General features: G+C 35.8%; 1 protein-coding gene across 9 annotated transcripts in view; it reads left to right on the top strand.

The window, feature by feature from the left end:
- The window catches only part of Nbea (neurobeachin), a 545,747-nt gene that overhangs the window by 181,873 nt on the left and 348,213 nt on the right, over window positions 1–15,661 (top strand). For all 9 annotated transcript variants that reach the window (XM_076574103.1, XM_076574106.1, XM_076574104.1 and 6 more), the window contains 2 exons: window positions 1,530–1,698; window positions 3,699–3,794. In XM_076574103.1, the coding sequence (XP_076430218.1) occupies window positions 1,530–1,698; window positions 3,699–3,794 (265 nt within the window). The remainder of the gene's footprint in view (window positions 1–1,529; window positions 1,699–3,698; window positions 3,795–15,661) is intronic.

Raw genomic sequence — 15,661 nt, 5'->3', positions numbered from 1 at the left:
TGAATCATATTAGAATTTTGCTTAAATGGTCTAGTAAATATAGAGGCTGATCATTAATGAAGTAGCTAGAATTGTACGAGTTTTTCTTTTTCTTATTTCTGTCCTGCTGACCAGTTGCTGCTTACTATATTTTGATTTGGAAATACCAATCTTATTTAGCTGATCAAAAGTTTACAAGATGTGGTTGGGGCGGGCGTGGTGCATACCTTTAATCCCAGCACTCGGGAGGCAGAGCTAGGCTGATCTCTGTGAGTTTGAGGCCAGCCTGGTCTACAGAGCATCCAGGACAGGCACCAAAACTACACAGAGAAACCCTGTCTCGAAAACCTCGCTCCCCCAAAAAAGGTTTACAAGATATGGCCTAACAAGGATGTATTGAGAAGTCTTCTAGCTTATCCTTCATGATACTTCTCCTAGAAAAACTTGATTGTTACTTTAATTGTTCATCACTTATGTTACCACATAACATTCTGTTTTACAGTGGAATTGCATGAAATTCTTATTTTATGATTGTTGTTGTTTATATACATCTGCCATTTTTAATCCACATAGCCTCTTGCTCAGGTAGTAGTATATTTTCTAGTTTTGATTTTTCTCTATTAACTTTTCTTATTTATAATGCTTAAATCCTGATTTTTTTAAAAAACTCAGTACATTAATTTTTTCATCCACATGTTTTATAAGGAATCATACAGATAAAAATGATAAGAGAGGATGATATTATGTAGCGCATTGAAATCAATCTTACTGTATTAACTTTTGAAATTATTTCAACCTATGACTCAGATGAAACATTTTAGGCATTTTGTGTGTATCTTTAACATGGTACTTAGTAAGTAATTTAGTTATCAACTCTTAATTTTTTTTGAATTCATATTTAGCGTGTGTGTGTGTATGTATTGTGCACAACATCCTCACACGTTCTCACTTGCCACAGTGCATGGGCAAAGGTCAGAGGACAATGTTATAGAGTCTTCTACCATGTGGGTGCCTAGGATCAAATGCAGGTGTCTTTGCCCACTAAACCATCTGGGCTGGCTCCAAAGGTTTATTTTATTCATTCATTCATTTACTCATTTATTTATTTGTTTGTTTGTTTGTTTGTTTGTTCTGGCACCAAAGAAGCCAGAAGAGCATGCCAGTTGATTAGAAGATGGAGTTTTAGATTGTTATTAACCACCTGAAGTAGGTGGTAGGCACTGAACTCTGGTCCTCTCTAAGAGGAGCAAATGGTTTTAACTACTGGGCTATCTCCCTAGCCCTCCCCCCAGCAACTTTTATTTTATTTATTTATTTATTTATTTATTTATTTATTTATTTATTTATTTATTTATTTATTTATTTTGAGCTGAGGACCGAACCCAGAGCCTGGCGCTTGCCGTTCTACCATAAATCCCCAACCCTCCCCCTACCCCCAGCAACTTTTAAAGAAAAGTTTAAGGTCTAATAACAGAAGAATAGTTTCTTACGTTTTGTGAATTTATATCTTAAAAATTTTGAGTGTCAAACTGCCTTTTTATTTTACACAGGATGATAGCAAGCAGGCACAGTTCTTAGCTCTGGCTGTTGTTTACTTCATCTCTGTTCTGATGGTATCTAAGTATCGGGACATATTAGAACCCCAGAGAGAGACTGCGAGAACTGGGAGCCAACCAGGTAGAAACATCAGACAAGAAATCAATTCTCCAACAAGTACAGGTACTTAGTGTTTGCTTTCCGTTATTTGGCATTTCACTAGTATTTATCTCTTTCGTACTCTCTAACACTTTTGCATTCATGTTTGAACTGTACTTACTCGTAACACTTCAGACATTTACAGAATTGGTAGAGATGCTGATACAGTATTTGTAGATCGGCACAAATATACTGGATATATCTGTACATATTTGCTATCATTCACATTTGTCAGTGCAGCTTTGGGTTACTATTTCCCATTAATGAATAGAAATCATTTGGTTATGCTATTTTTTTTAATATACTTGGGACTCATGCTTCTCAACACATTTCTTGTGAAACTTTTATAAGCATAGGAGGTCCCCATATAGTTACTAAACGTTAAATAATAAAAGGTAAAACACTAATCTTTACAGCCTAATTCAAAAATTTTCTCCTTCCCTTCTTTGCTCTCTCCCCTCCTTCTCTTTTTGCTACTAAGTGAACACTTAATTCAACATCTAAATATTACATCAATTATATAATATGCAAACAAACATTTGGAATTTTGTGCAAGTTGGAAAATGTTTATACAAAGTAGTTTAACTAAAAGAGTTATGGAGAAGTAACATCAGGGACAAGAGTGAGCCACCTTGGGTTATATTGGCCTCATTTGCACAATACTTACACTGCATAAGCTGTTGCATTAATGGCTATCATCACTCTAGAGCCAGTGGTATCTGGGAGAATGGAGCTTGCCGATGAATAAGGCAGACTGAAGTCTCATGCAATAGCCAACTTGATCATAGCTTCAGACAATTTATACTCTAAGGGTTAAGAAAAGGTCACATGAGTATAGTTCTCATGAGTTTAAGCTATATACAATAATAAGGACAAGCTGCACATGGCAAAATCATGTTTTTCCATCAAGGCATATAAATGATACTTTAAACATTTGGTTGAATAACAGCAGCAAGCAATAATGAGTAATCTGAAGTAAACTCACTCTTATCTGCTACACTTAGGAGGAGCACAAAAACACATTCCAAGAACAATTCTGTGTTTTGAAGAAACTGAGGTCACAAGACTCTTGGTTTTCTTGTCATGCTCTCACAAATACTCAGAATTCTCCTCACTCAAATCCATTCTTGGGCCATGATCCAACAATTGGCCTTGCCTACTATATTGAAAACTATAAAAATGCTTTGTGGCAACTAATAATTTGTATTTCCTACTAAGTGTTTACATCAAGATTATTTTTCTGTTGTTTGCGCTGTAATATTGATAACTCAATGAGTGTTTCTTGTAAACCATGCATAGCTTTTTTCTTGCATTCCATTATACTTATTGGATTAACATCTTCAAATTAAAGGTACCTAATGTAATGTATTAATATTTACTATGCTGGCATACACTAGATATTAACTACACAGTAGTGCAGTTCAATTAGTCTAAAATGAAGCATTCCGTAGGTATGCTACTGGTTAATTTATGGGTGGGATTCTTTACTAAGTCAACACATATGCTCTATAAATGAATGTTTTGATAGAGATTTGTAGTTAAACCACTGCATCTTGTTAAGTGTGACAGCCTCCTTTGCTTTTTACTGCTGTTGTAGAGACAATGGATCATCACATTTTAGCCACAGGATTTTTCTCATTGCAGGTCATACTATTCCATTATAACACTATTATTTTAAATTTATTCTGCCAATTAAGCATCAGTTTGCCATTCAGATTGATGTCCTTTTAAAGTATGAAGATATTTTATGTATCATATATGTATAAAATGAGCACTATTATAGTGAACCTTCTAGGTGTAGTTTTCTGGTCTGTGTGCATGTTTTTATGTATGTTGCTAAAAGTACTCTACTCAGTGAGTATTGCCTACTTCCTTTCTCTTAAAACCCCTTTTCCCTCCCTTAGAGATGTGTTCTTTATTATTGTGTGCCTGTTGCAGTAATATAGAAATGTCATAAGTCTTTGGTGTGAACTATATTACTGTCATATTCTTCCTCAAATATGGCTCCATGATTTTCTCCACAGTTGTGGTCATACCATCTATCCCTCATCCAAGTTTGAATCATGGACTCCTTGCCAAGCTAATGCCTGAGCAGAGTTTTACCCACTCATTTTACAAAGGTAATACTGACATTGTCTAATGGCTCATTTGGTATTCCTGTTTCATGAGTTTTTTTAAAAACAAATATTCATAGTGTAATTATTTATAAAGAAGGTATATTGTATTTCTATAACATGACTACCAAGAACCAGTTAGAGCTTTTGTTCTTGCATTCCATTATATTCCTTAAGTTAACATCTTCAAGTGAAGGGTAACTAATGTATTATATTAATAATCACTATGCTGGAGTACACTAGATGTTAACAGTCATACCCCAGTAACGTAGTTAAGTTAGGCTAAAATGTAGCAATCTGCTGATTAACCAGGAAAAAAAAAAGATTGAATGTAACTATGGACAAACTGGCCTATGGGGTCTATGGATTATTTGACATCTAGTCAGAACATAGTCTTTGTACTCTTTAAAGGAATGCAAAAAAAGTCTTGCATGTAAAAAAACACATAGAATTAAATGTTAAACATCCAATAATACATTACTAAGCCTGTTAAGAGACTAGAAAATGTAAGCATAAGCAGAAAACAATCATTGAACAGAAATAGATTTGTAAGCAGTAGTAAATGGTCCAAATGAAGACATTAAAGCCCATGAGAAGTATTTAATTATTTAAGATGTGTTTCAGGTAATGGAAAAAGTGAACACAGTAAACAGAGAATGAGCCCACATAAGGAAAAATCGCAAAAATGTTATAGATGAAAAATACAGCAGCTGAAATGATGATGTTTCTGGGTCCTATTAACGAAAGGTTGGTTGCTGCAGAACAAGAGTTTTACAAGGCAGAGCTCTCCCTCCATTGGTCCCAAGATTTTCCTATGTGCCCACCTTGCACAACTCATGGCATATTGAACATGATTGGTTTTCTTCCTGTAATTAGTTACACTGTTAGTCATGTTCATATCTAAGAGTGATGAGCTAGGTTGCAAAAGAGGAATTCAGAGTCATATTGTGAATTGTGAGCAAGCCCCTGACAGACAGCAGCTTATAGGAGCTAATAACACTGCTCAGCTAAACCCCAGCAAAAAAAAAAAAAAAAAAAAAATGGGAAACTGAGGTCTAACATGAGAAGGCAGTGATTTCTGCTGACAGTTGGAATGAGTCTGAGAGGAACACTGAGCCCAGATGAAACCATAATTTGATGTATTCCATACCTAACTAATGATGTCCTCGGGCAGCTTTAGAACAAGTCATACTAGCAAAGTATTTTTTATTACACCTGGATGAGTTCTCTTATTTTTGAGGGTGTAATTATCTGTACGTAATTAAACAAATGCAACACATCTTTACATAGTTAAACAAATACAACATATCTTTGCATAGTTAAACAAATATTTTGCAACAGAAATAGCTAATGCTAGCATAGACTTTTTAACAGTGTGGTGAAATGAAAATTTCTTTGTGCAAATTAGTAACATAAACCTTGTGTGTGGTTCATTTTGTGAAGAAATGTATTCCTGAGTGACTGAAAATCTTCTAGTGTAATTGCCAAGATTTAAGGAGTCTGCTCATCAAGAAATTCTCACTCTTGCCACAATTTAGCTTATCTGGAAAACTTTGTAATGATAATTTTAAAAAATTCATATTTTCAGGTTAATGTTGTAAACTTACCAGTCTTTATTCCTGACAAGATGGAAAATGATCTTAACTGCTATTGTGTGCTATATTGCTGGGGTTATTTAGGGAAAAACTCCTATTGGTGAAACCAGAGCTGCGAGCGATTGCTCGCAGGACAGGACAGGGAACCAGTGTGGTTTTACTTTTAGAGGACTAGAACTGGCTTTTTGGTGAAGTTCTAAAACATTTTCATAAACTGTGTGTTTCCAAGTGGACGATGGCAATGTTTTTACACATAGCTAGAATCAAAGAGCAACATGAAAGCTAGAATGTAAGGCATGTGGCTGCACACCTTTAATCCCAGCACTTAGGAGGGAGAAGCAGATGGATCTCTGTAAATTCAAAGCCAGCTTGATCTTCTTAAATATTGAGTTCCAGGACAGCCAAACTTGGATAGATGTGTGGAGTGTGTGTGTGTACAAACCTGAAAAAAAAATACATACACACACACACACACACACACACACACACACAAACCATGTGTGTGTGTGTGCTAGAATCTGAGAGACACACAATTTCTCTGATATGTCTTACAATCTAAAAAGAATTTCAAATGAAGTATCTTGATGATTGCTAGTAAGTGGATTACTCATCCACTAGAAGTTAAATATCTGTCTTATGGCTTTGATAGAATGTTTTAATTTGTATCTTCTGTAATGGAAGATACAGTCAAAGAGAAGTCATGAATCTATAGTCTTTTTCTTTTATTGGAATACCATTTGTGTTGTTAGTATTAGTATTGAAGATGGAGTACTGAAATTTGTAGTTGGAATTTTCTTTAGACCACCAACCAGCTCCTAAATGAAGACCCAAAGACTTACTAGTTGTGAATACTGGGCCTTAGCTTTGGCTCGCCCCACTAGCTCTTTTAACTTAATTTAACCTGTTTCTATTCATCTATGTTGTGCCTTGGGACTTTTTAACCTTTCTTTCATTCTTTATGTCCTACTTTCCTGCTCCCCCCTTTTTCTGGCTGGCTGGCCAGTGGTGTCTTCCTGGCATCTCGTTTTCTTCTCCCAAGCCTCAGTTCCTCTTCCTACTTACTCTCATTACTCTCACTGCCCACAAGTTCCACCTATTACTTCCTCATTTGTTATTGGCCATTCAGCTTTTTATTAGACCAATCAGGCACTTGAGGCAGGCAAGGTAAAACAGCAAATTACCTTTACATAATTAAACAAATGCAACACATCTTTACATAGTTAAACAAATGCAACATATCTTTGCATAGTTAAATATTTTGCAACAGAAATTGGCTAATGCTAGCATATTTTGATTGATTTGTATTGCTGAGGATTAAACTCAAGATGTAATAGATACCAAGTTTCGTGCTCTACCACTTGCACCTAGGATGTATTTCTAGTTTCATTTTGGAAATAAGTTTAAAATGGGCATCTCCTCCATCTATGGTGCATGAGCAGGCTTTTTGGAGTCCAGTACCTATGATGAGACACCTTGAGCAGCCTTGGTGTACAGGGAGGGGCTTGGACCTGCCTCAGCTGAATGTACCAAGTTCTGCTGACTCCCCATGGGAGGTCTTGCCTTTCAGGAGGTTGGAAGGGGTGGGGGGGGGGGCGAAGCCTGGGTGTGGGAGGAGGGAGGGAGACTGGGATCTGTGGTTGGTATGTAAAATGAATAGAAAAATTTTTAATACAATAAATAAATAAATAAATAAATAAATAAATAAATAAATAAATAAATAAATAAATAAATAAAATGGGCATTCCCGACTCTGAGTTGTCATTCCAGTAACATACTTCTGTGACATTTCTTTTTGAACTAAAACAAAACATGTTAAGGCGCTGTATTATTGTTAGTTTAACTTGGTTTAGATATGTTAACTGATTTAAAAAACATTGTCATGTTGTAAGTTTTAAATTTTTACATTCCCATTCTTTGTACAAAATGTTTTTGTTAGTAGAGCTGGATAGGAAGGTTAGCAATTAAGAGTACTAATTGTTCTTTCAGAAGATCTGAGTTCTGTTCTCAGGACCTAGGTTTGGTTCCCAGCACCTGCATTATGCAGCTCTCAACTCCCTATAACTCCAGTTCTAGGGGATCTGATAATTTTTTTTCTGCTCTGCAGGTGCCTACATACATGTCTTGCACCATATATTTTACTCAAGAACACACACTCATGAAACAATAGATACATAAATAGTTTTTAAAAGCCATATTTGTATTACTTTTACTATTATTGTTCTTTGGTTCAATCGTTTTCTTTGGCTGTGATGTACTAAAGGGAAGTTACAAATATAACTACAGCAGCCCATTCCCTACTGCCATCCTCTTGAACATAGTACCTGCTTACTTTCTTTCTTCTGCTTATGGTTTATTAGAAAGTGTACTTCCAGAAGATAATAATGACTGTTTCACTTATTTGACTTTTATTTTGTGATGTAAAGTGTGATGTTTTAAGATTTATATCCAATGTGGAATGATTACATCAAACTTTTTAACATGCCACTCACTTGATATATGGATCGTACTTTTTTGATAAACATTAAAGCTGATTGGATATTTAAAACATTTCCATAAATTTTATGACAGCAGTATCTCACTATTAACTGTTGTTACCATGTTGTAAAGTATATCTATACAGTTCTATAACTGTGTACCCTTTGACTAACATCTTCTCAGTCTCTAGTAATAATTCCATTCTCTAGGTCAGTGAATTGTATTTTCCTAAATTGCATGTAAGACTGAGAACATGTGGTATTCATTCTTCTGCATGTGCTTTCTTAAATTCATTTTATATAATGCCTTGAGTTTGTGTAGTTTGTCACAAGTAGTGGATTTTATGGATGTTTTGTAGCTGAATCATATTCCATCGTGTATATGTACCTCATTTTTTCTATGTACTCCTGTATTTATTCCACATCTTGAACATTGTGAAGAGCGTTGTAGATCTTTTGAATGATTGTTTTCCTTTGCTTTGTACATAGGACCAGGTCTGTAATTACAAGTGACTCTGGTGGTCCTATCTTTATATATTTTTGTTTAGAAGTACCACTATACTATTTTCTACAGTGTCTAGACTAATTCTCATTCCCAGCAACAGTGTGCAGTTTCTTTTTCTGTACTTGTGATGTCATGCTTTATCATTGTGATGATACCATTCCATCAGGAACATAGCTTTGAAGTATGTTCTAAAGTGGTAGCATGGTACCACTGTCTTTATTCTTTTTGTTCAAGATGGCATTAGCTATCAGCAGTATTTTCTAGTTTCTTACAATCTATTTTTTTTATTTCTGATAAGAAACATTGGTATTTTGATGTGAATTATACTGGATTTATACATTGGCTTGAATTGTGTATCAACATTTTAGCAACATTAATCTAATATATGAACATAAAATATCTTTGTGTTGTCTTCAAATTTTTTATCATTTTCCTTGTATAAATTCTTCACCACCTTTCACTTATGTGTCCATTAGTTTATTTTCATGGCTAAATAAGATTGCTCTCCAGTTACTTTTTCCAGATAGTATATTCTTAGAAACAATGCTGATTTTCGTGTCTCATGTTGATTTTTCTATCCCATAACTTTGCTGACTTCATTTTTTGTTACTGGCAGTTGTGTGTGTGTGTGTGTGTGTGTGTGTGTGTGTGTGTGTGTGTGTGTGTAATCTTATAGAATTTTTTATGTAGAAAAACATACCATCTTCAGAAATAACTTTTTCCTTTTCCAGTTTGTATGCTTTTGTTCTATTTTTCTTGCCTAATTGCTCCAGTTCAGACTGTAGTGCTGTGTCAAATCAAAATTGTCTTTCTTTAGAGATGCAAGGCATCTCCAATGTCTTGCATGTAAAAGTGAGTGCAGGAAGTAGTTCTTCAGCAAATTAGTAAGCTAGTGAGAAAATTAAGTAATATTTTGTAAAGGTGAGTATTGGCCTTATCCTGGAATTATAATTAATAACCCTGCCCAAACAAGAATCTTACTTGGTAACTTGTCCTGTAAGATGATAAAGCTATATGTTAACATTACTAATAAAGCTAGTAAGTTTAGATAAAATGTAACAAATATTTCATATTAATTTTCCTATAATTTATGGTCAGAGAAAATACTTAAGACAGGAAACAAATGAAAGAATGAACTGTTAAGACACATGTATTAAAAGTCTGAGTAAACTAAATAATTCTGCGTGTTAGTACACAAGCATTCTATATATTTTAACTATTAGTTTACTATCAAATGGAAGAAGTATTGCTTGTCCTAGGAATGTGTAGTTTAGAAGAAAACTAGTTTTCTTTGTTTTGTGTTTTCTTTTGAGATAGAATCTTGCCATATAGCCAGGAAACTATATTCTTTCTCATCTCTTTCATTATACCACATAAATTATTTTGTATTAAAGTTTAATAATAACAGTGAAACTGTGAATATAATGTGTTTACTATTCTAGTTGTTGACATGAACCTGGGAGAGCAGGTCTAAAATTGAGGCAGACTAAAGTTTCATGCAGTAGCCAACTTTATTCAGGCCATCAGACAATTTATACTCTGAGGGTTAAGAAGAATCATATGATTAAGTTGTTCGACCACATGGACAAGCCACACATGGCAAAAACATGTTTTTTCCATAGAGGCACATGAATAACAACAGCTGAAGTAAACTCACTCCTATCTGCTACACCTGGAGATAGAACAAAAACACATGCCAAGGACAATTCCAATGTTTGGAAGAAACTGAGGTCATAGGACTCTTGTCTTGTTTTCTTGGAGTGTTCTCACAGCACTCAGATTTGTCACAGGACTTCATTGTTTGACTGTGTTCTGACAGGAAAGAAGACTCAGAGTAAATATTTGTATAATTAAAAACATTGTTCTCTTGGGTGTGTCTAATCCATGGGCTGGGGATCACATGTAGCTAAGGACAGCTATGAATGTGGCCCAATACAAAATTTTAAATTTTTTTTTTTTTTTTTTTCTGGTTTTTTTTTTTTTTTTTTATCTTTTTTTTATTATTATTATTATTATTATTATTTTACAACACCATTCAGTTCAACATAATAGCCACAGAATCCCCTGTTCTCCCCCTCTCGCCCACCCCTCCCCCCAGCCCACCCCCCATTCCCACCTCCTCCAGATCAAGGTCTCCCCCGAGGACCGGGGTTGACCTGGTAGACTCAGTCCAGGCAGGTCCATTCCCCCCTCCCAGACCGAGCCAAGTGTCCCTGCATAAGTCCCAGGATTCAAACAGCCAACTCATGCAACGAGCCCAGGACCTGGCACCAATGCACAGCTGCCTCCCAAACAGATCAAGCCAAATGACTGTCTCACCCGTTCAGGTGGCCTGATCCAGTTGGGGGCCCCTCAGCCTTTGGTTCATAGATCCTGTGCTTCCATTCATTTGGTTATTTATCCCGGTGTTTTATCCAACCTTGGCTTCAACAATTCTCGCTCATATAAATCCTCTTCATACTCACTAATTAGACTCCCAGTGCTCCACCAGGGGCCCAGCCGTGGATGTCTGCCTTCAGATTCCTCAGTCCTTGGATGGGGTTTATGGCATCACTATTTGGGTGTCTGGCCATTCCATCACCAGAGTAGGTCAGAGCACTTGCTCAGCTATGTTCATATCAGCATTGTTTGTAATAGCCCAAACCTGGAAACAACCTAGATGCCCTTCAACTGAAGAATGGATAAATAAATTGTGGCACATATACACAATGGAATACTACTCAGCAGAGAAAAACAACGACATCACACGGTTTGCAGGCAAATGGATGGATCTAGAAAAAATCATCCTGAGTGAGGTAACCCAGACTCAGAAAGACAAATATGGTATGTACTCACTCATAGGAAGATGCTAGATGTGGAACAAGGATGACTAGACTGCTACTCACATCACCAGTGAGGCTACCTGGAAAACGGGACCCCAAAAAAGACACGGAGAAATGGACAAGATCTACATGAATAGCCTGGTCATGAGTGGGAACAATGAAGGGCGACAGTCGAGGGAAAGAGTGGGAGATCCTAGCTGGATCAAGAAAAGAGAGGGAGAACAAGGAATAGGAGACCATGGTAAATGAAGACCACATGAGAAGGTGAGAAGGGGAGGAAGCAGAGAGCTAGGGAGGCCCACGGAGATCCACAAAGATACCCCCTCAAAAGACTGCTGGCAATGGTCGCGAGACGGCAGGAACAAAATTTTAAATTTATTTAAAACATTATGAGGCGTGTGTGTGTGTGTGTGTGTGTGTGTGTGTGTGTGTGTGTGTGTGTGTGTGTGTGTGTGTGTTTTCTTAGAACTTATATGGTTTTGGGCCTTGTACTTTGTAGACAACAACATAATGTCTCAGTGTCAAAAGGTTGTTCATGGGCTGATGAGATACCTCACCAGGTGAAGAAATTTGCCTTGCCATAAATCCTGAGGACCTCGTCTCTGGTGTCTACATGGTAGAAGGAGAGAATTTGTTTCTGCAAGTTGTCCTTTGATCTCCACACCCACACACAGGCAGTGGCGCGCGCGCGCGCACACACACACACACACACACACACACACACACATTAAATATATACATGTAGAAAATGTTTTCAATTTCTTTATAAGCAGGCTCGAAGTTTTGTTTTATATTTGAAAGTTAAAAAATGTCTTAAATATCTTATCTGAAAGATATTGGCAAAATTTTATGTAAGTACAGATAGGAAGTATTATATGTTTCTGTGATTGTTAATAGCCTCATCTGGGGAAATAGCTTAGTCTGTAAAATGGTTGCCACACAGGCAATTTCAGTTCAGTCTCCAGAACCTATGTTAAAAATAAATTGGGTGTGGTGGCAGGCTTGTAATCCCAGAGTTAGAAAGGCAGAGGCAGGCAGGTCATTGAACATACTATCCAAATAGCTAGCCAAATCAATATGCTCCAGGCTAAAGAGACCATATCTCAACAAACCAGTTGGAAGGCTCCTGATGAATGACATCTGAGGTTGACCTCTGGCTTCCAGTCATGCTCTCACACTCATATAGGGGCATCTCTTCACACACGTGTACCTACACAAACATGCACCCACTTGCTACACACACACAAAAGAAGGTTATCATCAATGGATAAAAACCTCATATGTAAATTAAAAGAACATGTAACCTAATGTGGAAAAAGCAAACAGATGACTAAAAAGGAAAAGTAAGACAAAACAAATAAACAAATAATATTTAACATTTACTGATACCCAAGTAAATTTATATAGAATCAAAATTGTAACTTCTCAAACCAGAATTTGGAAGGGTGAGTATGTATGCTTTCTGTAGCACAAAAAAACTTCCTTACCTTGCTGTAGTAATTCCTCTTTAGTACTGTTTTAGGAAAACAAAAATAGCTTAAATTCAAGGATTTTGTTACGTTTGTTTATTGTATAGTTATAAATATTATAAGTAAATTATATTTATAAAGTTGTTACATTTGCATAATAAAATTTACTCTTTCAGATTATAAAATCCCTCATTTTTCAAACAATAAGTTTTAAAGATTAATAGCCCATATTATAAATGTGTCATTATTTGTAGATACTCTAATGTATTGGTATCATTCTGCAACTCTGAGTACTAATGCTGAAAATGTTATATATTTCAGTTATGTAAATTTGAAATTGTGTCTGTTTTTCATGATAATTTCTCAACTTGTTTAATGTAATTGCCTGTTTTTAGTTAATCAAAGCTTCTATTACACTTTTTATTTGCATCATAATTCAATGAATATTGTAATTTCCTTCATTATATCTATTTTTAATAAATCAGTGATGTCCTACTTACTGTGTTATAAGCATATGTAAAGTGGACAGAAAGTATCTGTCTGAAGAAAAATGGTCTAGGATATGAGGTAAACACTTTTAGAAATCATATACTGAAATGTATTATTGCAAATCATGGTATATTCTAAGGAATAAAGTTTTAAGTTTGAGAAGCTTAAGAGAAGAAACATAATTTGCTTTGGGCGTCGGGTATGCCTCACAGAAGTGATATTTATGCCAAGAACTAGGCATGTTTGGTTATTTTGGAAAAGAATGGAGACGGTGATTAGAGGCAGGATGGGAGGTAGGCCAAATGTCCAGTAAAATTTTGTGTTATCTGGTGATTTAATATAGTAATCAAGGGAAAAAGAAGCTGTCCGACTTGCTTCAGTAGTTAGACAGGAACCAGTTCATGTAGTACCTACAAAAAGCCACATTAGGGAACTGGTTTTAAACTAAAGATAATACCTTATTGGTTTCTACTTTTGTCATAAAATGTTCACAAATATTTAGGAACTTAAATCAATCTGGATTTATTATCTTTTAGACCTTTGGTTAAAAGTATATCATGAGTTTTATTGGGCTAAAATTGGTACATCGTTTCCTTGTTTGTTTTCTGGAGTGTCCAGTTTTCCTCCCCTTTTTGCCTTTCAGAGGCATTTGTATTCCTTGGCTTAAAGCCTTCTTCCTCCATGGACCAGTAATTGGTGCATTATCAAAACATTCTTTAGTTGTCTCACTTTCCTCTGAACAGAATTAGGAGAGATTTTCTATTCAAATGACTCATTAGAGTTACCTCACTTGAGTAACCCAAGGTAATCTTCCCTTTCAAGACCCTTAAATTTAATGTTGTTATATAAGACCAAATATTTTCACGTTATGAGAATTAGAATTTTGATGCTGAAGAGGTGGGGTTATTATACTGCTAGCTGTACAAAGAATAATTTTTAAGGAATATTTTAGCTACAGTGGATAATATGTTCAAGGGGCATGCAGGAGACTAGATTATTGACTCTGACTTGAGATGGTGAGAATGATGGTAGCGTTGTAGAGATAAAGAGGAAAGTAATATGGGGGAATACTTTGAAGGCCAGCTCGCTAGGATTTGATAGCAGGTTCAATACAGGGTTGGAAGAAATGTGATGTTTCAGAGATCACCTCTGGCTGTCTGGTGAGAAACATTGAGATGATTAAAGAACCAGTTGATAGAGACGGCTATATAGGTGGATGCAACGTGAGGACCATACAAGTGATGACCTGACAGGTTTCTTAATCCTCGCAACAGATGGGAGACTAGGTATAGTCTGCAGATTTTAGAGGGTAGCTAATTTTGTCTGAGGTAACAAGGAAAACTAGTTAACTTGTGGAGGCAGAACTACAATTTGATCAGTTTGATTAAATGCCCAGTACCTTTCTATTTTGACTTCCAGTACACCTCCAACAGAAAGAAATACCTCAAAGTACTTGTTTGAGGCATGGAAATATGAAGGAGTGAGGGGGAGAACTGGAAAATCCAACCCATGCTATTTAAAATGTATATTTTTCTAATTAAAAACTCTGAGACCAGCAAAGAACAGAAATATGTTGTCAATACAGACGGGGAAAATAGTTGAGAGAAGATGTGACTCACAAAAACATGTTTGCTTTTTGGATGCATGTTTTAAATAAGCAATTATGGGTATGTGCACATAATTGAAAAGAATGTCTTCTGAAGAATTGAAAGTATGAAGATAATGTCACAACATGTTATGTTGAGGTGTTGAGAGAATCAGAAATAAAACTTTATATATTAAAGAACAACTAGAAATTCTGAAGTTGAAATTACAGTAACTGGAATAAGAAGTTCACTAGAGAAATTCAGAAGTTTAAGCTGATAGCAAGAAGGATTAGTGTATTTGAAGTCAGGCCACTTGTGACTGTCCAGACCAAATGAAGTCTCACTGACTTCAAATATCAAGTAAACCAATGTGCATATACTGAGAGTCTTGCAAGAGAGAAAAGAAAGGGGCAGTTAAAAAAAAAAGTTATGAGCTGAGCATAATGGTGCACACTTTTAATCCCAGCACTTGGAGGCAGTGGCAGATGGATCTCTGAGTTTGAGGCTAGCCTGGTCTACAGAGTGAGTTCCAGGACTGCCGGGGTACACCGAGAAACCCTGTCTTTTAAAACCAAAACCAAAAAAAAAAATAAATAAAAAGTAAAAACAAACAAAATCCAAAAGAACTACAAAAGTTTGGAAGAAATAATGGCCTGTATAAAATGTTTAGTGCACCATGAGTAAGATATAATCAATGTGACCCACACCTAGGTAGTGTGGTCACAACATTGAAAGGTTTTCTTAATTTTTGATTGTATCATCTCATTTTGTCTCTTCTATTGTTTATTAATAAGTTAGATTCCCAAGGCTATATTCTTTTCATATCTCTAGGAAACAGTTGTGAATAATTACCCTGCTTTGCAGTCTCACTGTTGGATGTATGTAAAGCAAACGTTTACACTGATTTTTTTATGTTTTTTTTCCTTTTATTTT

The sequence above is a fragment of the Peromyscus maniculatus genome, chromosome 6 (genome assembly GCF_049852395.1).
Source record: "Peromyscus maniculatus bairdii isolate BWxNUB_F1_BW_parent chromosome 6, HU_Pman_BW_mat_3.1, whole genome shotgun sequence".
NCBI classification, from domain to species: Eukaryota; Metazoa; Chordata; class Mammalia; order Rodentia; family Cricetidae; genus Peromyscus; species Peromyscus maniculatus.
This window is presented reverse-complemented; position numbering and strand designations above follow the sequence as displayed.